This window comes from Aotus nancymaae, unplaced genomic scaffold (assembly GCF_030222135.1).
Source record: "Aotus nancymaae isolate 86718 unplaced genomic scaffold, 86718_ANA_hifiasm-v0.15.2.pri h1tg000002l, whole genome shotgun sequence".
NCBI lineage: Eukaryota > Metazoa > Chordata > Mammalia > Primates > Aotidae > Aotus > Aotus nancymaae.
In genome coordinates, this window is record NW_026988413.1 from 10,538,424 (window position 1) to 10,562,005 (window position 23,582).

A 23,582-nucleotide genomic window follows, 5' to 3' on the forward strand; every position below is an offset into this window, starting at 1 on the left:
TGATATTCCTTGGCAGACTTCTCTTTGCTTTCCAGAGCCTCCAAGAGCCAGAAGTGCCTGGGGACTGCCATCTTCTGCACAGGCTGGTAACCAATGACTATTGGGGGTGGTAGAATGACAGCCCAGCCTTTTCTCCTTCAGTTGGGACAACTCTGACACCACCAAGATCCCCGAGGGATTGACTGAGGTCTACACCCTGATCTCGAGGACTTCTTCCTGGGCTCTCCCTCTTACTCTACTTCGACTCCTTCCCTGTCCTGCTTCCATTGTTTCCTTAGCATGCTCCCTTTCGTAAACTCTTTGCACACAAATGCTCATCTCTGTATCTGCTTCTAGGAAAACTTATTTAAGAAGTATGGTTTCATTATTTAATAATACAATTGACATTTTGCTACTTCCAAAAACAATTTGAGGAAGTGACTGACAATATTTTCCCCTAATTCATACGCTTTACTCATCTACAAAGTGAATGACAAGTTTCTTCCTATTCATGAAACCTACCTTGGGCTAACCGAAGCTTATCCTGATCAATGTAACAACGTATTCTTTAAATAGAAAAGTTCAGAGAGTCCACTCTTTGTTACTTCTGACAATTTCTTTTTGTAAGAGTATTTAATGAGGTCATTTCTAACATGAAGGCTCCCTGGGTTTGTGGGGCAGTGTCAGGGAATGGGCTGACAGAATGTGACATTGCTACACAAACGTGTTTCTCTACCTAAACATCTATGTTTACTATTTTTTGGCCCAATTCCAAATTGACAATACTAAGAATCAGTTTTGAGTTTGAAATTTGATTTAAAAAAACACTTTAAAATCTATATTTAAAATGCTTGCTGCACATATCATACTCTTACAAAATGTTTTGAAACTCCTTGCATATTACCAAAATAGAATCAGGACCATTTTAACCTGTGAAGCAATAACTCACATAGGAGCTAACCTAATTAATGTATTTCTCTGACCCACAAGTGGGCTGTGGGACTAAAATAAACCTGAAGCCAGCCCCTCTGTAGAGGCCTGGAGAAAGACAGCACCCCCGCAGCCCCCTCAGCTCTCAGAGATGCCAGTCACAGCTACACAGACATCTGGAGTTATGAGCAGAGAAAGCTGTAAGACTGTGAAGGATGGCCAGCCTTGGGCAATGTCCGTATCAACACAGCTCCCAGAGTACCTCAAATCTAAAAATGCTGAATTAAATATTAAATATACATGTAACATACTTGTTTTATATTTAATTCAGCATTTATATGTATGAAATATATATATGTGAAATATATATTTCATTGATGATATTGTTGACACATTTTATTATAAAAAACATATCACAGCCAGCATAGACTTCTACTGTGTGGTGAAATGGAAATTCTCACAGGAGTCCACACTGTCCACATTTTCCTTCCAATTTTCAGCTTTTCAAGGCTTCTGATTGTATTGAGACTATATCTAGGATGGGGATATATAGGATTCTAGGAAACCTTATTTAAGAAGTATAGTTTCATTATTTAATAATATGGTTGACATTTTGCTACGTCCAAAAACAGTATATATATATATATATATATACACACACACACACACACACACATACTCAGAAGAGAAAGGGAAAGGACCCAGGTTCCAGAAAGATTCCAGAAGTGAAGAAGAAATCAAAAGCAAAGCAGTGACCATGGGAACTGAGGCCACAGCAACTGGAGGGACGTGGCTGTCACAGAGGCCCAGTAGAATGTACAGCTGAGATGGCCTCAAAGCACTGGGATCCGAAAGGGCTATCTCTTCTGAGAAGGAAGAAAGAGGGAGGTTAGAGACGCTCTGTCTATAAGCTCAGGACAGTCAGGGAAACCTGCCCTTAACACACTGTGCTCTCCATGAGAGCCTGAGGCCGGCAATGCTGCATCACGCAGTGTATGGAGCACAAAGTTACCACTGCCTGCTTGGTACCAGAATCTCAAGCTAAAACCTTATGTAAAAACTGCTCCCAGAAAGGCCGGGCGCGGTGGCTCAAGCCTGTAATCCCAGCACTTTGGGAGGCCGGGGCGGGTGGATCACGAGGTCAAGAGATCGAGACCATCTGGTCAACATGGTGAAACCCCGTCTCTACTAATACAAAAAATTAGCTGGGCATGGTGGCGCGTGCCTGTAATCCCAGCTACTCAGGAGGCTGAGGCAGGAGAATTGCCTGAACCCAGGAGGCGGAGATTGCGGTGAGCCGAGATCGCGCCATTGCGCTCCAGCCTGGGTATCAAGAGCGAAACTCCGTCTCAAAAAAAAAAAAAAAAAAAAAAAAACTGCTCCCAGAAAAAAAAAAAAGCGGGTAAGAATATAGAGGACTTGAAGAACACAATGAACAATCTGGACGTCATGAACATCATATATACACCTTGCCTCAAACCATAAGACCCACCTTTCCATAAGAACCCTGAAAATTCCTATTTTAGTTTCAAGGCTGATGGGGCCAAGACAAGATATGCAATTCCTAGCAGTAGAAAGAAGCTCACTGTTTTTATTCTACATGTCAGTAGCTTATAATTTATTTTTCTGCCTGGCCTTTGATGAAGGGAAGGTATTGGAAAACTGATACCTGAAGGGAAAGTGAGAATGAATAATGCTGCTTTAAGGAAGAGAAAAATACTAAGAAGGACATTGAGATTAACAGCAAACACACAAACACATAATAATGATAATAAAAACAATTAGATTTGTAAAATCATATGGCTTTCTCTTACAGTTTATTATTTCACTATCACAACAATCCCATGAAATCAGTTGGATAAATAGTATTCTTCTATTTAAGAAAACAAACAAAGATTCAGAGAGACAAAATAACTCGCCTGGAGATTAATAGCTATAATTAAATGCAAAGTAGAACTTTGCCAGGTACAGGCATACCTTGGAGATATCATGGGCTTGGTTCCACACTGCCAGAATAAAGTGAATATTGCAAAGAAGTGAGTCACAAGAATATTTTAGTTTCCTAGTACATATAAAAGTTAGGTTTTGGCCAGGTGCAGTGGCTCACACCCGTAATCCCAGCACTTTGGGAGGCTGAGGCAGGTGGATCACTTGAGGTCAGGAGTTCAAGACCAGCCTAATCATCATGGTGAAACCTTGTCTCTACTAAAAATACAAAAATTAGCTGGGCATGGTGGCACTCGGGAGGCTGAGGCAGGAGAATCACTTGAACCCAGGAGGCGGAGGTTGCAGTGAACCGAGATTGCGCCACTGCACTCCAGCCTGGGCAACAGAGACTCTGACTCAAAAAAAAAAAAAAAAAAAAAGTTATGTTTACATTATACTGTGTCTATTAAGTGTGCAAAAGCATTATCCAAGAAAATGTACCTTAATTAAAATGCTACATTGCTTAAAAAATGCTACTGATTGTCAGGCACAGTGGCTCCCACCTGTAATCCCAGCACTTTGGGAAGCCAAGGTGGGAAGATCACCTGAGGTCAGGAGTTCGAGACCAGCCTGGCCAACATGGTGAAACCCCATCTCTCCTAAGGATACAAAGATTAGCTGGCTGTGGTGGCACGTGCCTGGTATCTCAGCTACTCAGGAAGCTTAGGCAGAATTGCTTGAATGTGGGAGATGGAGGTTGTAGTGAGCCGAGATCATGCCACTGCACTCCAGCCTGGGGGACAGAGTGAGACTCCATCTCAAAATAAATATATAAATAAATAAAATAAATATTAAAAAAATGCTACTGATTATTTGAGCCCTCAGAAATTTGGAAACATTTTTCTTGTGTAGGGTCTTGCCTCTGTTTTGATGGCTTCCAATTGATGAGGGCAGTGGTTGTTGAAAGCTGTGGTGGCCATGGCAATTTTTAAAAATAAGGCAACAATGATGTTGGCCACATCAAGTGACTCTTCCTTTCATGAACTATTTTTCTGTAACATGTGATACTGTTTGAAAGCATTTTACTCAGAGTAGAACTTCTTTCACAATTGGAGTCAGTCCTCTCAAATCCTGTTGTTGCTTTATTAATTAAATTTATGCAATATTCTAAATTCTTTGTTATCCTTTCAACAATGTTCATAGCATCTTCAGCAGGAGTAGCTTCCATCTCAAGACACCAATTTCTTTGCTCACCTAGAAGAAGCGACATCTCATCCATTAAAGTTTTATCATGAAGTTATGGCAATTCAGTCACACCTTCAGGCTCAAAATTTAATTCTAGTTCTCTTGCTATTTCTACCACATCTGCAGTTACTTCCTCTACCGGAGTCTTGAACCCCTCAAAGTCATCCATAAGCATTGGAATCAACTATTTCCAAGCTCCTGTTAATGCTGACATTTTGACCTCCTCTCATTAATCACAAATGCTCTTAATGGCATCTAAAATAGTGGGTCCTTTCCAGTAGTTTCAAATTCACTTTTCCCAGACCTACCAGAGAAATCACTCTGTTTGGCAGCTCTAGCCATATGAAATGTATTTCTTAAATAACAAGATTTGAAAGTCAGAAGGACTCCTTGATTCACAGGCTGCAGAACAGACGTTGTGTTAGCATGCATGCAAACGATTCATCTTCTTGTATATCTCCATCAGCGCTCTTGGGAGATGAGGCACATAGTGAATGAACACTAAGACTTTGAAATAAATATTTCTTTTTTCTGAGCAGGAAGTCTCAATAGTGGGCTTAAAATATTTAATAAGCCACGCAGAAACAGATGTGCCGTACTCCAGGCTTTGTTGTTCCATTTCTGGGGCACAGGCAGAGTAAAGATAGTAGAACTCTTAAGGGTCCCAGGATTTTCAGAAAGGTGAGTATTGGTTCCAACTTCAAGTAATCAGCTGCATTGGCCCATAACAAGGGGCTGTCCTTTGAAGGTTTGAAGCCAGACATCCACTTTTTCTTTCTAGGTGTGGAAGTCCTAGATGGCATCTTCTTCCAATAGAAAGATATTTGATCTAGATTGAAAATCTGTTGTTCAGTATAGCCGCCTTCATCAATTACCTTAGCTAGACCTTCCAGGTAACTTGCCGTAGCTTCTGCGTCAGCATTTGCTGTTTCACCCTGCACTGTCACGTTATGAAGAAGGCTTCTTTCCTTAAATCACAGGAACCAAACTCTGCTAGCTTGAGATTTTTCTTCTGCAGCTTTCTCACCTCTCTGAGCCTTCATAGAATTGAAGAGAGTTAGGGCCTTGCTCTGGAATAGGGTGTGGCATACGGGAATGTTGTGGTTGGTTTCATGCAGACCGCTAAAACTTTCTCCGTGTCAGCAATAAAGCTGTTTCACTTTTCTATCATTCACGTTTTCACTGGCGTAGCATTTTCAATTTCCTTAAGAACTTTTTCTTTGCATTCGCAACTTGGCTGTTTGGAACAGGAAATGCAGTTTTTGGCCTGTCTTTGCTTTTGACATGCCTTCTTCACTAAGCTTAATGATTTCTAGCTTTTGATTTAAAGTGACAGATGCGTGTCTCTTTTTTTCACTTGAACACTTAGAGGCTGCTTTATAGTTATATTAACTGGCCTAAGTTCATTATTGTGTTTTGGGAATAGGGAGTCTTGAGGAGAGGGAGAGATGGGGTAATGGTTGGTCAGTGGAGCCGTCAGAACACACCCAACATTTATTAAGTTCATCGTCTTGTATGGGCATAGTTCTTGGTTCCCCAAAACAATTACAATAGTATCATCAAAGATCACTGATCACACATGACCATGACAGATATAATGAGAAATTTTGAATTCTTGGGAGAATTATCAAAATGTGACACCAAGGCATGAAGTGAGCACATGCTGCAAGAAAATGACACCAATGGGGTTGGCTTAAAGCAGGGTTGTTACAGACCTTCAATTTGTAAAAAGTGTCGTATTTGAGAAGCTCAATAAAGCAAAGCCCAATAAAACGAGGTATGCCTGTGATTGGATTTTATCTGCTCTTCTGAAAGTACCATATTTGTTCAACATCTTGGAACATTAGAAGTAAGCCCACTTCTGTGGAAATCCTTTACCTCCACTGAAAGCAGCTAGAATAGCACCCCTCAAAAGATCTTCTGTGGGCAGATTGAAGATAAATGATCAGATGTGCTAATTCATTAGCCTAAACACTAAAGCTTGTTCCCGTTTGCTAAATGACGTCAACTTCCATCTTCATAGCCATAGGTATTGGCTATATCTATAATTCTTCCTGTCTTCTTCACTCCTTATTTTTTAATTCATTGACTACTCAAATCCAATGGAGATCCTTCAAAATGAAATTAAAAGAGGAATTCCATGTACAGCATAAAAGGAAAATCCCTATATCCTCACCGATCTTTTTTTTCCCATCTTTTCCTGGTAAAAGTCATGTTCTGTAATGATGCCGTAGTTATCCCTTTGACCGTATTGCCCTCTGCTTAAAAACATTCAGTGGTTTTCTACTGCCTGAAGTACAACCTGCTTCACCAAGAGCAGCACCTACGATTTTCTATGATCCATCTTCTCTATTCCCCCACCAGTCCTCATGTCCTAAGCTTCCATGCCTCACACAGCATGCTCAGCAATTACAAAATCCTCTGGTCCACACATTTTTTTATTTTTATTTTTTGTACACTCTGATCTCATTTTTTTGGCCTCAAAGAAAATACCTTTTATCTAATTCTATGATTTAGGAACCTCTTCTTGTGCTATAATTGTTCCCTATCCTCATCTTTGCAATTGATCCACCCAGTAGTTTCACAACTCTCTCTCTGTGTGTGTGTGTGTGTGTGTGTGCATGTTTTCTTATTAGAGTGGGAGGATGTTTAACATTAGATATATGATGGTTTATTCATCTTTAGATTTCTAACATCTAGTTAAAGGCCAGACATATAGTAGGTGTTCAATGAATGTCTGGATACTTGAGGTGAGATGAGGCTAAATTACTTCCTTTAATATGTATTCTTCAGGCTGGGTTCAGTGGCTCATGCCTGTAATCCCAGCACTTTGGGAGGCTGAGGCAGGAGGATCATTTGAGTCCCAGAGTTTGAGACCAGCCTGTACAACATAGTGAGACCTCAGCTCTGCAAAAAATGAACAGGATTAGCCAGATGTGGTGGCATGTACCTGTAGTCCTAGCAATAGAGCAAGATCCTATCTCAAAATATATATATATATGTTTATATATTATACACATCATATATAACATATATTATACATATAATTTTCCTTTCATCCTTCTTTACTTAAATTTGATTTAGTCTTTTTCTATTTCCTGTTTAGCAGTTTTCCACCCATTCAATGCTTTGCCAATTTCCTAAACACTTGGTATAAAAACCAGAATTAAGTAATTGATTAGGGTAGGATAATTCATTTTTCCTTGGCTCTAGGCCCATAATATTAGTTGCAATAGAAAACTAACAGAAATCACTTTGTTTCCTGAAAGGTTCCCACGTGAATAAGTCCAATCAATTTTCTTCTCCAGAAGTCTCAATGTAATAAAACTTGCAGAAGGAAATTGATTAGGTATTATAACATACATTGCCCACTGAGTTCCCCAGTCCTTCCTCCTTTTGCTCTTACTAATCATGCATAAAGGGGTAACTAGAAACATGAAAAAAAAAGTTTATTATCAGCCTCAGAAATTTCATAATGAAAGAAACTTGTAAGGTATGTTATAGCATCATTCTGGGGCTACTCTGATCTCCATTTTATATTTCTGGAAACGAAATGGACAGTTGTAACCAAGACGAGAAAATGGATTTCAGTTTTTCTCTTCACAACTTTAAGAATTCAGTTTAAAAATCCTCTTTCTCCAAGATGATATATGATACACATTTCCTTGCTAGTTCCGTCAGAGTGGTCAGTAGCCTGACTACTACTCAACTTGGTTTCACCTGAGAAATAGAATTAGAGTTATTTATTTACCATTATGACTGGCGGAAAACTTGAATGCAAAAATTCAACTAATGCTTTTGTTTTACTAAGCTGAAATAATTGATTACGCACACATATCCATATATACACACACACATTTGTGTGTGTATACATACATAAAGTAGCGTTTGTTATTGTTATCTGAAAAATCTTCTATGGCAATTTTCTCACTGGATTGGGTAGAATATGGCTCTAATGAGGCAAAGACATAGATGGCGAGTCTAAAAACAATCCGATGCTTACACAAGAATAACATCTGTGGTCTCATTTTTACCACTAGCTGTAGCAAAATACATAACAAGATGCACGTTGATGACCACAGGGGTGGCCGGTGAGATGGAGATGTTCATCTCACTGGATCAATGCAATCTATCACCATTATTAGAGAAAGTCATTTCAGACAGTTCTCTGCTTCCCATCCAAGTCCCTCATAATCCCATTATGCACTCTCAGAAATAATGTTGACCTATTTGGTAGCAGAACAAAACTCCATTGCAGTGAGTGCAGAAGGAAAAAAAAGGTGGGCTTTGGAAACAGGCTTGTTTCCAGTCCCTGCTATGATGCTGCCTAGTGATGAGAATCTGGACATGTTACTCTAATGCTATGATCTGCTTCCTCACCTATAAAATAAGTGTCATAATTTCTACCTCAGTGTTTTTGAGAATGCTGTTAAATTAAATATGATTGGATATATAAAGCACTTAGTACAGTCCCTACTACATAATAAAATTACCAGCAAATGTTTTCTCCTCCTCACTAATGGAAGGCAGAGACAATAACATAATTAAATGTGATTTATTGGAATAATCAGATAAAAATTATACAACTGTTAGTTAACTCATTAGATTAAAAGATTAATGGCTAGAATTAACACAGCCAGGGCAAGGTTAGTCTTATGTAGAGAAAGCAGGTTAGAATCTCTCTACCTTGTACCTAAATTAGATCTCATATTCTACTCTCAGAAAGGTATCGAGTTGTTGATTTAAACAGACCAGTAACACCCATTTATGTAATACCTACAAAGTGCCCAATGTACTGGACACTGGGAAGACAAAGATGAAAGATTGAGTTCCTACCTACACACCAATCTACTAGGGATCAGGTAGGTTGGGGAGGCACTCGGGATGCTATCTGTCTTCTTTCTTTATTTTTCTAGCTTTATTGAGTTATAATTGGTCTACTGAAAACTGCACATAATATATACAATTTGGTGAGGCTGGATATATATATATATATATTTATACACACACACATATATACATATACATATATGTATATCTACACACTAGTGTTACTGTAACAGTGAAACAGCAAAAGAACTAACATAATTAACTTCATTTTGGTTGAACCGATTTCCCGTCTAGAAAAAGAAACTACAACTCACCACCAGTGCTCCTTTAATTTTATATAAACATGCTCTTTGAGCCTGAAGCAAATCTGACTGATTTTCAATGTGAAAATAAAATATAAAAATTGTTGTTGAAGTTATTTCTAAATATAACATGTTTCTAATCCTAATGTAACAGAAATGTATATGAGGTCACTTTAGGGTTAGAGACGAGAGTATTTTTACAGCAAACGGGAAATGGGTTAAGGGGTCTTCACCTATTCCTGCTTATAGGTTGGGATAATTTTAGAGTACTAATATGCAAAAACAGCAATCATGGAGTTTTTAAAACAGAAGCTGGCATTAAAGGGGGACATCTATAAACAACTATGTTTTGTTAAGGATTTATAGGAGGATTGTGACCTGACCCAGGACGAAGCAGTTCCCAACTTCTTTGGACGCTTGCTGATGGCCAGATGTCTGCAGTTATTGGTCAGCTCTTGATCAAGAGTCCCCTTCTCTTCCCCCTGCCCTTAACATAACGAGAGTCTAATATATGTGCTGATTTAAGATGGTTTTTGCGACTGTAGTCCATCCTCTTCTCGGTCTCTGGATAAATCACTTTTCCTCCCACCAACCCTTGTCTCTCATGTCTGGCTTTTAAATAGCAAGTGGCTGATCCTGGATTCAGTTACATTATTATCACCACAGTCTGGGTAATAAACATATCCACATCTCCAAGAGTCTCCTTGTGCCCTCGTTTTTTGTGTGTGTAACAAGAATACTTACCAAGACCCATGTCAATGAATTTTTAAGTACACAACACCTTACTGTTTACTATAGACATCATGTACAGTAGATCTCTTATTGAATAACAGGTCTCTTTATCCCCTGATTCCATTCCCTTTCACCTTCCTATTCTCTATTGCTATAGCATTGATTATTTTAGATGCCTTTTTATAAGAGAAATCATGTAGTATTTGCTGATATAACCTATCTTCTGTTGTTTTCTTGTTAAAAAGAAAGTGTCCCTTGTGAGGGATAATATACGAAGCTTTCACCAGTCAGGGAGAATGTAGCTTTCACACAGTCAGAAACTAAAAAAGACTAACAGCCACCTCCTCTGAGTTCCCCATTTGACAGAAGGGAGAAAAGAGGCCTATAGCAGCTTTGTGATATTTTCAGGCTCCTAACACTGGTTTGTAGTAGAAGCAGGATAGGAATACAGGAAGTCTTATGTTGGGTTCACAGCTTTAGGCTACTGGTTCAATGGAAACCTATGACATTTACCTGAAGAACAATTTAAAGTATGTGCCCTGTTTGGGATGGCTCTTGCCTTGGGGGAAATCACGTTCACATTTGACACTGGAGCCAGTGTCTTCCTTCCTTGTTCAAATTTCAGAGCCAAAGTTATAGCTGCAGTTGGACTCCAGAGAGGAGGAGAGAGTGAGGGGCACTTATCTTTCATGTGAGCTTCCCATTAATAATGATATATTCTCATTTGCTCCCTGCCCAAGGCAGGACTTTAATATAAAAACACAGAAGCATCTTTTGATCATAAACAATTTCTGAAACATTAAGAAGACAAGATTGTTTTAAGAACTGCATTTAAAATATCTATGCTTCCTATCTTCATTTCTTTAAAGGAAAATAGCATTAATTCCTCCAAATAGATGATCAGTTCTTTTTTTTTTTTTTTTGGAGGGACTGGTTATTTCAAAAAGACACTTGTCAATATTCAGTATCAAAACAGTTACACTATTGATTTCTCTTTCTCCCAATCGGCCCAAAGAGACCACATAAAAGGAGAGTACATTTTAAGCCAGTAAGCTGCAGGATGTACACCTAACAGACCTCCTAGAAACCTTACCAGAAAATGGGGACAGGGTAGGGAAACTTTAAAAGATCAGCAAACTGCCAGCCCATGGACTGCAGTGGCTGTCACAGCCAGATAGGGTGGCCAGGGTGCCACAAATCCAAAGAAGCAAAGTTTCAAAATAATATAAAATTTTAAAAATTTTGTACATAAGCTATTCAAGATTTCTCCAGCACTGACTGATACAAAGCACAATGAGATGGCACTTTTAGAGACAGCAGCTTCAAACCCCGAGAAGTAATGAGATGAGTTTCATATAGCTAAATCAGTGGCAAAAACATGATCTTTCTTTCTTTCAAGGAGGCAGGAAAGCAATTAAGTGGTCATCTCAACATAAGGGGCACATGATCCATTCTGTAAGCAGTTGGGAGGGAGTAGAGATGGGATAAAAATTTGGTCTCAGAGATTTTACCATCTTAATTTGGTCACTTGTAATGAAAAAAAAAAAAAATAGAAATAATGTTGTCCAAAGAGATCTTAAAGCTGAAAACTTGAACAGCACATTTTTTTGTTTTTGTTTTTGTTGTTGTTTGGCTAACTCCTCCTGGAATCACCTTTCTGGTTTAGCTGGTACTTTGTACAGAGCAATGAGGTTTCCCATAGTGGAGTCTTTCCCTGGGCTCTGTTCGGCTCTCAGTACGGCAGGGCTATACCTTTTCCTCTCCTCTATGGAGAGGGCAATATGCATTAAGCAGAAAAGTCACCTTCCAAAAGTGAGAAAGGGATTAGCTTGCTGCTTCAGGGCTGTGGAATTATTTGGAATGTTTTACAAATGGTTGCTACAAAACAACAAAAAAGGTAATTACAAAATGTGTATATCACGACATGCTTTTAAAGACATTATGCATTGTGCTCACATTCCCTTAAATGTTGTTTCCAAAGGCGCTCAGCCTCTAGCCCAGCTAGAATCTCCAGGAAGAGGCAGAGACAGTTTGGCGAATAAGACACAGGGGAGGAGGGGGCAGTGAAAGGAGAAAGCAGCCTTCCAGTTAAAGATCAGCCCTCAGTTAAAGGTCAGCTTCGGGCAGGCTGCCCTCAGGCGGAGTCAGGGTCAGAGGGAGAAGCAGCAGCAGGGTGGGAATGGGGCGTTCTACGTGTCATTCAGGTCAAACAGAGTCTGGTCCAGCATCCTTTGTGTACAGAGGTGCTCCTCTTTGGTGCATTTCAGTTTATCTTCCAAGTCATCAATTGTCTTTTCCAGCTTGGCTACTGATCTCTCAGCAAACTCAGCACGGGTCTCTGCCTCCTTGAGTTTATCAGTAAGAATCTTGATCTCTTCCTCATATTTGTCTTCTTTTTGAGAGTACTTTTCTTCAGCAGCACTCAGACACTTCAGGTTCTGGTCCATCAGTCTGATCTGCTCATCCATCTCTCGGCAACGGGACTCTGCCAGCTCAGCTCGTTCCTCTGTGCGTTCCAAGTCTCCTTCAATGATCACCAACTTACGAGCCCCTTCTTCATACTTCCTATCTGCCTCTTCTGCAATGTGCTTAGCTTCTTTGAGTTGGATTTCCTGGAGTTCCATCTTCTCTTCATCTTTTAAGGCCCGTTTTTCAATAACCTTTATACCTCTCTCACTCTCATCAGCAGCTTTTTCAGCTTCTTCCAGCTTTTGCAGGGCAGTGGCCAGGCGCTCCTGAGCACGGTCCAGCTCCTCTTCAACCAGCTGGATCCTACGATTCAAGGAGGCCACCTCAGCCTCAGCCTGTTGCCGGGCCCGCCTTTCTCCCTCAACTTCTCGCTGGAGGCGCTCAGCTCGCTCCTCTGCATCATCTGCCTGCTGCTGCAGAACCTGGATCTTGCACTTCACCGCCTCGATGGTGGTGATCCCAGCCATGGTGCCCACCCAGCTACTGCTCGCGCTCCGGCTCCTGCCTCCTCCGCCGATGATCAGTTCTTAATGGTTTCTTTGGCTTGAATTTTAGTGAAATTGCTGTATATCTTTATTTGAGATCCTTTTAAACAATAGGTTAAAGATTTTTTCTAAGCACAAAAAGAATAATGATTCTTCAAAATCTGAATATTTTGCACTAGATCCATCTCTAGAGTTTTACTATGGAGCAGGATAAAAGGAAAGGGTGAGAGGGTACTTTCTTTTTGCTGGAGTGGGAGAGTTTTGGATGTATCAAATCTGCAGGGACTATAATCCAACACCATGCTTTTCTGCTTCTTTTCTGCTGCTCTGAGAAGGGGAAAGCTAAGACAGAATAGCAGTCCCTTTGACTTAATTAGCCCTGTTTCTAAGGGTCTAGGGCAAATGTGTTACTTGTGTTGAGAAACAAGCAAGTTAGTGTAAAAAGCACTTACTCATTCCGGTCATCTATTCAGATTTGCTTCTGACATTTAACCTTTTCAACAACTTACGATAGTGGCATCTAGTTTGACAGTTTTCTGTTTATTCCACTTTGCTTCCTGCAATACTGTTTTGAAGCTCTATTATCCTTTAAAGGTAACCAATACTACACTTCTGAATTCTAGCTTCTGAAATATAACGTAAGGAGGAGAAATTACCTTTAGCATATTGTCCAGAAAGGTTAGGGATTAATTTAATGTTCAGATTATCATATGTATTATGCATAAATCATAGAGCATTCCTTTTATAGCTTCCAGGGAACAAGTATTTTTCAATCCCACTGAAGCTCTCTGGAGAGAGACTTTAAATAACAACACCTCAATAGGAGTCGAATCTAGCTGTCACTTAAAGAGGCTGTTTGGATTGGTTTTCAATGGCCAAAAAGGCAAAACTAGGAATGAGATTAAAAAACAGAATCTGCGACTGTGAGGCTTGAGGGCATCTTCCTTTAACAATCAGATGTTTGCACCATTTACCTCAATTTACCAGATCACAGTTTAACATTCATTCCATTTAATTCATGCTCGGGATTCTAACAATTTCTCTAGGACTCTATGGAAACCCTGGAGAGGAAAACCTGTATTGTACAAATAGCTAGAGTGACTTTATGAGCACCAGATGGGTGTATGCAGCCTTCGAACTAATGCCTAACACATTTCTGGGCATTTTATATATTTGGTAGGCTTTCTTTTGGGAAATTTTTTGAATTTAATAAACTAGATGATTTGTAAGACTCTGGTATGGAATATGCTATAGCCTTATAACTAGTATTATTATTATTACCAATAATGCTTTTAAAGATTTTGAAATACATCAGGAGTGCTATGAAGAAATGAAAGTATAGGACAAGTAGTAGATGTAATGAAAAAAAAAATGCACTGCACAGATAAGAGAGAGAATCAAAAAGCATTCTGTGGAGGGGGTAGAAGCCTTTGAAACTATAGAAAGATAACTCCTAGAAGAGAGGATTCTAAAAGTGTTTACCAGGAAGAAATAATAAATATTTGAGGTCATGGGTTTGCTAAATACCCTGACTTGATCATTAGGCAACGCATATGTGTACTGAAACATCACATTGTACTCCATAAATACATATAATTATTGTGTGTCAATTAAAAGGAATTCCTGAGTAGTGAAGATTGAATGAGGTGAAGTGATTTGGACCAAAATGCTTGTGATATGAAAAGCCAGTAATATTTGAAAGATGGTTGCTATTAGCAACAGGGACAGATGTAGACTGATCTTTTTTCATGTATAAGTAGAATTTTGAAACTAGGGTTCTAAAGAAAAAGACAAAGTCTATCATGACGGTGTGAAAAGTCTATCAGTCTGCAAAGAGATCACACCCTTTTTTTTACCAATGTCCCAATGAAGATGAACTTAATAGTGGTGAATGTCAATGACAAAAGCATAGCTGTGCTTTTCTGGGTCTTATTTCCATTTTTATTAAATTTTTTCCTTTCCCCAAACCTCTGAATTTCTTTAGTCCTGTCCTTATTTCATTGCAGTTCTGGCCCTTTGAATCAATGTTAATTTGGCTTTCTGGGTCCTACTACACATGCTGTTTTTCATCTCCCTTTTCCTGTTTTCTGACTGTAATATTCTGACATATCTGTTCATAGTTGAATTTCATTGATCAGGTTTGCTTTGAAATATCTTCAATTTAAATAAAAATGCGAGAATTTTTTTTTTTTTCATGGAGTAGAGGAGAGAGAACTTGATCAGTAGCAGGAGAGTTGACATTTAGTGCCAGTCACTTACTGACTGTGGAAAGTTTGAGAAGTTACTTCATTTCTCAAGTTCTAAGTTTCCTTTATCTGCAAAATGAAGGTGTTAGAGCTGACAATCTTGAAGGTCTCTCTAGAGCTAGAAATCTTACTTTTTGAGATAAGAATCAACATCAATCCGTCAGTGTGATATGAGTAAAGTGAAAAAGTAAACTCTAGCATTGTTCAGAGACCACCAGGATTTTAGACTTGTAAGAGATCTTACAGTGATTCTAGCTTTCCTTTATTTTGACATTTGAGGGAACTGATACCCAGAGAGATGAAATGTCCTGTGACACAGCGACACAGTAGCAGGTGTTGCAATTTAATATATTACATATTTGCAAATAGTGCTGCGAGCTTCTGGAGACTTTAAAGGTTTAAGCAATCACATTACTTGAGAAAGCTCATAATTGTGTTGTTAGGGGTCTGGAGGTACTAAAAGGCAAAGTTGGAATAGGTTTCTCATAACAGTGCCATATCAAGTTCACAAATCTGGAAGAGAAGTTATTGAAACTGACAAAACACAAAACGGATAATCACAGAAGAAAATACATTTCCCTTCATATGCGTGTTGGTAAAATTAGGTGAAGCGCTGTGCAAACTGCCTAGTACACTATGACTTTCCTGCAACTGTGGTCAAACCCTAGAAATATCATACGTTGATAAGAATTTTTAAAAATCCATCTGCCTTTCAAGGAATTATCAGTTACGTAAATCTCCTCACAAGTAAATCACCCTCAACAATGATTTATGCAATGTCTTGATGATGACATTTTAAGTGCTGCTGAAAGAGCATATTGTGGTTAATTTAAAATGTAATTAATGTAAGATTAATTATGATCTCAGAAATTGGAACATGTTACTGACAGATAAAATTGGAAGAGTGGTAGACTGCATGAAATCCACAAAGAGAAGGGAGTGGTCTGTATTTCTCCCACATTGTCCATGAGGAAAGAGGACACCAATGGCTTAGGACTCACCCTATTTCTTTTGATAGAAACAGCTAAAAGTGGGAAAGACCATTCCTCAAAAGGTTTGGTACCTTTGTTTTCATTCTCCTTGAACTGTGTGGTGTTTTGGATTATAAGTGAACAGACTTGCTGATCAGAAGGGCATGCCCCATCCAGGACTAAGATGTCTGGTATAATTTACAATGTTTAGTAATAAACTGAAATGTCGGTAGACAATTGCCTATGAGTTTAGAAGTCCATGTTTCTAAAAAAAGATGCTTGGAAATGATGGAGGTATACAGATTGCAGCAGTTAAGAGTGGGTAACTCTTGAACCAATGTTCCTATCAAAATGCAGCCATAGGGAACTATGAGCATTTAGTTTAATTAATATCTGGATTTCCTACTTGATTTTCTGTTTTTCTCCAGGATTCAATGGGGCAAAGGAGCCAGGAGTGTATAATTTAAAGAGAAACTGATTTATTTTTAGATGACAGAAATATGTAGAGGGAACTCCTGGAAGAAATGGCACAATGTTAAGGTAAATTTTAATGGAATGAAAAAGAGTAATGCTCCTTATAAGTCTTGTGTCCATGGGACTAGTGTCAGCCCGGAGGACACAGGAAAGCCCCAGATATCAGAGCACAGGGGAGTGGAAAGGCAAACACCACAAACGTCACCCTTTTTCTGAAACTGACATTGCTTAGATTTAGAGAAGTCTCAGTAATTTTGTGTTCACTTGTGAGTAAAGGTTAAGAGGGTTAAAAAGTGATTGAGGGCCGGTCGCGGTGGCTCACGCCTGTAATCCCAGCACTTTGGGAGGCCGAGGCGGGTGGATCACGAGCTCAAGAGATCGAGACCATCCTGGTCAACACGGTGAAACCCCGTCTCTACTAAAAATACAAAAAATTAGCTGGGCTCGGTGGTGCGTGCCTGTAATCCCAGCTACTCAGGAGGCTCAGGCAGGAGAATTGCCTGAACCCAGGAGGCGGAGGTTGCGGTGAGCCGAGATCGCACCATTGCACTCCAGCCTGGGTAACAAGAGTGAAACTCCGTCTCAAAAAAAGAAAAAAAAAAAAAAAGTGATTGAAAACTACAAACCCATAACATATACATTCTGATTTTGTCAACCAAGTACAAACCCAAAAACAAACAAAACAAATAAACAAACATACTGTAACATTACTATTCAAGTGAAAATATACAGAAAAAATTCAAAAGCCAAGCCCAAACTTAAAACAATAACAACAACATAAAAATCAGCCTGATTTTAGTGCCAACTCAATTACAGATTAGGTATGACTGCCCACCTAACTCCCTAGGATTCTATTTAAGGTAAGACACTATATCTTAGGTATATTTTGTTTACCAAACAGTATTTCACAGAATGCCGAGCATACACAAAGCTCTGCATAAGTACTGGCTGAATTAATTCGTTAATTAATAAATTCAACATATTTGGCAATTGTTGAGGTTTGTCATCATTACCAGGCCACACTGTAACTCAGGCTGTGGGCCAGGACTTGGTATCATGAAAACCATAAAGGCCCTGATACCCAGGGTATTAGTCTTTTTTTTTTTTCATACTATAAAGAACTGCCTGAGATTGGATAATTTATAAAGGAAAGAGGTTTAATGAACTCACAATTCAGCATGGCCGGGGAGGCCTCATCATGGTGGAAGGTGAAAAGGAAGCAAGGTGCCTTCTTCATAAGGCGGCAGAAAGGAGACATGCTGAGCGAAGTGGGGAAGGCCCCTTATAAAACCATCAGATCTCCTGAGAACTCACTCACTATCATGAGAGCGGCTTGGGGGAAACTGTCCCCATGATTCAACGACCTCCACCTGGTCTTTTCCTTGACACGTAGGGATTATGAGGATTACAATCCAAGATGAGAATTTGTGGGGACATGAAGCCTAACCATGTCACCCAGCATTAAACTTTTGAAAGGATAAACTTTGTAACATGGCACATCCCTGAATCAAAATGTCCTATTTAGTTTAATGTGATCCCATACTTTAGGGCTATTAACTTGTTTGGTGATCCTCAGCACAACAATAAGAAAGGAAATGGAAATGCTGTACATGTTACATTAGCCTTCTTCAGAGTCTACGATTTGCTTTTGAGAAATTATTTTTCGAACAGCTTCTCTCTCACAGGCATAACAGTATTAGTGTGTCTAGTGGGCACGTTTATATAGTTTGTATACCATAAATGCTCTTTTTCCTCTCTTTTATTCTATTTTCAGAATAAATTTGAGAGTCATTAGCATACAGGTCAGTTTAGACAGAAGGAACATATATGTCATTTTACATTTGGAAAATTGGAATTTGTAAAACGTGTATCTCAGGGAAGAATGAAAATAGTCATGGAGCATGAGAAAAAACTGAGAAAGAGAAGAATATGAGTAAAGCTTAGGTGATGAACATACAGAATACAGGGGTGTCTTCTGTCTTAATTAAAATGTACAAGGTGGGTGTGTCAGGAGGCAGGAACATATTAACTTTGATGTGAATGGTGGGAATATAGAAAGTAGGAAGCTTTCAATTGTAGTAGTGGTAAAGGACATGGAAAATAAAACCTTTACTGTTGAAGGAAATAGAAAGAGGTGGGTGTTTCAATTACAGAGAAGGTAATGGAAGTGCAAAAATAGACAGGTAAAGTCACAGTGTGGGTGGCCACAAGAGGAAGGCAGGAAATTACAGAATGGTTAATTAGTTTACTCTTGTTTTTAATATTATTCAAACATTAAATAGCTAAGACTTAGTTCCCTAGTTCGGTTGAAATTTCATATCCCTAGTGAGATAATTTAAGATTTTTAGTGACAGTATCAGCCAAACAGCTACACTGTTTACCAGTGTAAAACATTAAATTCACTCCTGTGGTTGCTGTTGTTATTTATTTATTTATTTATATTTTTTTCCATGACACAGATGTACTTTATTTAATTCATCATCTTTTAGGTGATTTCTATGCTCTTTTCCATATGTCTAATGCCACATTTTTTATATATATTTTATTGCACTTTAGGTTCTGGGGTACATGTGCAGAACATGCAGGATTATTGCATAGGTACATACATGGCAATGTGGTTTGCTGCCTCCATCCCCCAATCACCTATATCTGGCATTTCTCCCCATGTTATCCCTCCCAACCTCCCTACCCTCTGCTATCCCTCCCCTATGTTTGATGCTCCCCTCCCCGTGTCCATGTGTTCTCATTGTTCAACACCCACCTGTGAGTGAGAACATGTGGTGTTTGGGTTTCTGTTCTTGTGTCAGTTTGCTGAGAATGATGGTTTCCCGATTCATCCATGTCCTGACAAAGAACACAAACTCATCGTTTTTTATGGCTGCATAGTATTCCATGGTGTATATGTGTCACATTTTCCTTGTCCAATCTATTAACAATGGATATTTCGGTTGGTTCCAGTCTTTGCTATTGTAAACAGTGCCACAATCAACATACTTGTGCACGTGTCTTTATAACAGAACGATTTATAATCCTTTGCATATATACCCAGTAATGAGATTGCTGGGTCAAATGGAATTTCTGTTTCTAGGTCCTCGAGGAATCGCCACACTGTCTTCCACAATTGTTGAACTAATTTACACTACCACCAACAGTGTAAAAGTGTACCTATTTCTCCACATTGTCTCCAGCATCTGTTGTCTCCAGATTTTTTAATGATCGCCATTCTAACTGGCATGAGATGGTATCTTAACGTGGTTTTGATTTGCATTTCTCTAATGACCAGTAATGATGAGCATTTTTCATGTTTGTTGGCCTCATAAATGTCTTCTTTTGAAAAGTGCCTGTTCATTTCCTTCACCCACTTTTGAATGGGTTTGTTTGTTTTTTCCTTGTAAATCTGTTTTAGTTATTTGTAGATTCTGGATATTAGCCTTTTATCTGATGGGTAGATTGCAAAAATTTTTTCCCATTCTGTTGCTTGCCAGTTCACCCTAATGATTGTTTCTTTTGCTGTACAGAAGTTCTGGAGTTTAATTAGATCCCATTTGTTTATCTTGGTTTTAGTTGCCAATGCTTTTGGTGTTTTAGTCATGAAGACCTTGCCTATGCCTATGTCCTAAATGGTTTTGCCTAGGTTTTCTTCTAGGGTTTTTATGGTGTTAGGTTTTATGTTTAAGTCTTTAATCCATCTGGAGTTAATTTTAGTGTAAGCTCTCAGGAAGGGGTCCAGTTTCTGCCTTCTGCACATGGCTAGCCAGTTTTTTGAACACCATTTATTAAACAGGGAACCCTTTCCCCATTGCTTGTTTTTGTCAGATTTGTCAAAGATCAGATGGTTGTAGATGTGTGGTGTTGCCACTGAGGCCTCTGTTCTGTTCCATTGGTCTGTATCTCTGTTTTGCTACCAGTACCATGCTGTTTTGTTTACTGTAGACTTGTAGTAAACTTTCAAGTCAGGTAGTGTGATGCCTCCAGCTTTGTTCTTTTTGCTTAGAATTGTCTTTGCTATGTGGGTTCTCTTTTGGTTCCATATGAAGTTTAAGGTGTTTTTTTTCCAGTTCTGTGAAGAGGGTCATAGGTAGCTTGATGGGGATAGCATTGAATCTATAATTTACTTTGGGCAGTATGGCCATTTTCACGATATTAATTCTTCCTAACCATGAGCATGGAATGTATTTCCATCTGTTTGTGTCCTCTCTTATTTCCTTGAGCAGCGGTTTGTAGTTCTCCTTGAAGAGGTCCTTTACATCCTTTGTTAGCTGTATTCCTAGGTATTTTATTCTCTTTGTAGCAATTGTGAATGGCAGTTCATTCTTGATTTGGCTCTCTTTAAGTCTGTTATTGGTGTATAGGAATGCTTGTGATTTCTGCACGTTGATTTTGTATCCTGAGACTGCTGAAGTTGCGTATCAGTTTCAGGAGATTTTGAGGTGAGATGATGGGGTCTTCTAAATATACAATCTTGTCATCTGCAAATAAAGACAATTTGACTTCCTCCTTTCCTAATTGAATACCCTTTATTTCTTTTCCTTGCCTGATTGTTCTGGCTAGAACTTCCAATACTATATTGAATTGGAGTGGTGAGAGTGGGCATCCTTGTCTAGTGCCAGGTTTCAAAGGGAATGCTTCCAGTTTTTGCTCATTCAGTATGATATTGGCTGTGGGTTTGTCATAAATAGCTTTTATTATTTTGATATATGTTCTGTCAATACCTAGTTTATTGAGAGTTTTTAGCATAAAGGGCTGTTGAATTTTGTCAAAGAACTTCTCTGCGTCAATTGAGATAATCATGTGGTTTTTGTCTTTAGTTCTGTTTATGTGGTGAATTACATTTATAGACTTGCATATGTTGAACCAGTCTTTCATCCCCAGGATGAAGCCTACTTGATCATGATGGATAACCTTTTTGATGTGCTTTTGCAATTGGTTTGCCAGTATTTTATTGAAGATTTTTGCGTCTATGTTTATCATGGATATTGGCCTAAGTTTTCTTTTTTTGTTGAGTCTCTGCTGGGTTTTGGTATCAGGATGATGTTGGTCTCATAAAATGATTTGGGAAGGATTCCCTGTTTTTGGATTATTTGGAATAGTTTCAGAAGGAGTATTACCAGCTCCTCTTTGTATGTCTGGTAGAATTCGGCTGTGAATCCATCTGGACCTGGGCTTTTTTTGGTTGTAGGCTATTAATTGCTGCCTCAACTTCAGCCCTTGTTATTGGTCTATCCAGGGTTTCAACTTCTTCCTGGTTTAGGCTTGGGAGGGTGTAAGTGTCCAGGAATTTATCCATTTCTCCCTGGTTTACTGGTTTATGTGCATAGAGTTGTTTGTAGTAATCTCTGATGCTAGTTTGTGTTTCTGTGGAATCTGTAGTGATATCCCCTTTATCATTTTTTATTGCATCTATCTGATTCTTCTCTCTTTTCTTTTTTGTTAATCTGGCTAGTGGTCTATTTTGTTGATCTTTTCAGAAAACCAGCTCCTGGATTCATTGACTTTTTGAAGGTGTTTTTGTGTCTCTATCTCTTTCAGTTCTGCTCTGATCTTAGTTATTTCTTGTCTTCTGCTAGCTTTTAAGTTTTTATGATCTTGCTCCTCTAGCTCTTTCAATTTTGATGATAGGATGTTGATTTTAGATCTTTCCTTGCTTCTCATGTGGGCATTTATTGCTGTAAATTTTCCTCTAGACACTGCTTTAAATATGTCCCAGAGATTCTGGTATGTTGTGTCTTCATTCTCGTTGGTTTTGAAGAACATCTTTATTTCTGCCTTCATTTCATTGTTTTTCCAGTCAACATTCAAGAGCCAGTTGTTCAGTTTCCATAAAGTTGTGCAGTTCTGAGTTAAATTCTTAATCTTGAGTTCTAATTTGATTGCACTGTGGTCTGAGATACTGTTTGTTATGATTTCCATTCTTTTGCATTTGCTGAGGAATGATTTACTTGTAATTATGTGGTTGATTTTAGAGTAGCTGTGATGTGGTGCTGAGAAGAATGTATATTCTGTGGATTTGGGGTGGAGAGTTCTGTAAATGTCTATTAGATTTGCTTGGGCCAGATCTGAGTTCAAGTCCTGGATATCCTTGTTAATTTTCTGTCTTGTTGATCTGTCTAATATTGACAGTGGAGTGTTAAAGTCTCCCACTATTATTGTGTGGGAGTCTAAGTCTCTTTGTAGGTCTTTAAGAACTTGCTTTATGTATCTGGGTGCTCCTGTATTGGGTACGTATATATTTAGGACCATCAGCTCTTCTTGTTGCATTGATCCTTTTACCATTATGTAATGTCCTTCTTTGTCTCTTTTGATCTTTGTTGGTTTAAAGTCTATTTTATCAGAGACTAGGATTGCCACTCCTGCTTTATTTTGCTCTCCATCTGCTTGGTAAATCTTTCTCCATCCCTTCATTTTGAGCCCATGTGTGTCATTGCATGTGAGATGGGTTTCCTGGATACAGCACACTGAAGGGTTTTGAATTTTTAACAAATTTGCCAGTCTGTGTCTTTTGATAGGGGCATTTAGCCCATTTACATTTAAGGGTAACATTGTTATGTGTGAATTTGATCCTGCCATTTTTATGCTAGCTGGATGTTTTGCCCATTAGTTGATGCAATTTCTTCATCGTGTTGATGCTCTTTACCATTTGGTATGTTTTTGGAGTGACTGGTACTGGTTGTTCCTTTCTATGTTTAGTACTTCCTTCAGGAGTTCTTGTAAGGCAGGTCTCATAGAGATGAAATCTATCCGCAATTGCTTGTCCGTAAAGCATTTTATTTCTCCTTTACTTATGAAGCTTAGCTTGGCTGGGTATGAAATTCTAGGTTGAAAGTTCTTTTCTTTAAGGATGTTGAATATTGGCCCCCACTCCCTTCTAGCTTGTAGAGTTTCTCCCAAAAGATCTGCTTTGAGTTTGATGGTCTTTCCTTTGTGGGTGACTTGACCTTTCTCTCTGGCTGCCTTTAGGATTTTTTCCTTCATTTCAACCCTGGTGAGTCTGAT

At 38.9% G+C, this 23,582-nt stretch overlaps 2 protein-coding genes across 3 annotated transcripts in view; both read right to left on the reverse strand.

Moving 5' to 3' along the window:
- CNTNAP2 (contactin associated protein 2) overlaps nt 1–23,582 on the reverse strand; it is a 1,621,124-nt gene that overhangs the window by 666,037 nt on the left and 931,505 nt on the right. The window lies entirely within an intron of this gene.
- Nucleotides 11,975–12,920, reverse strand: LOC105728749 (tropomyosin alpha-3 chain-like). Of its 2 annotated transcripts, XM_064384404.1 has the most exons (2): nt 12,749–12,911; nt 11,975–12,614 (listed from the first exon to the last, which is right to left on the reverse strand). In XM_064384404.1, the coding sequence occupies exons 1-2, from the start codon at nt 12,814–12,816 to the stop codon at nt 12,134–12,136; spliced, it is 549 nt and encodes a 182-aa protein (XP_064240474.1). In that variant the 5' UTR covers nt 12,817–12,911; the 3' UTR covers nt 11,975–12,133. The 2 variants fall into 2 exon arrangements, with proteins under 2 accessions (XP_064240474.1, XP_064240427.1); XM_064384357.1 differs by having other exon boundaries at nt 11,975–12,920.

Bases quoted from the DNA above. Each gene is read 5' to 3' on its own strand.
- LOC105728749 (XM_064384357.1), bottom strand. From the start codon at position 12,880: ATGGCTGGGATCACCACCATCGAGGCGGTGAAGTGCAAGATCCAGGTT.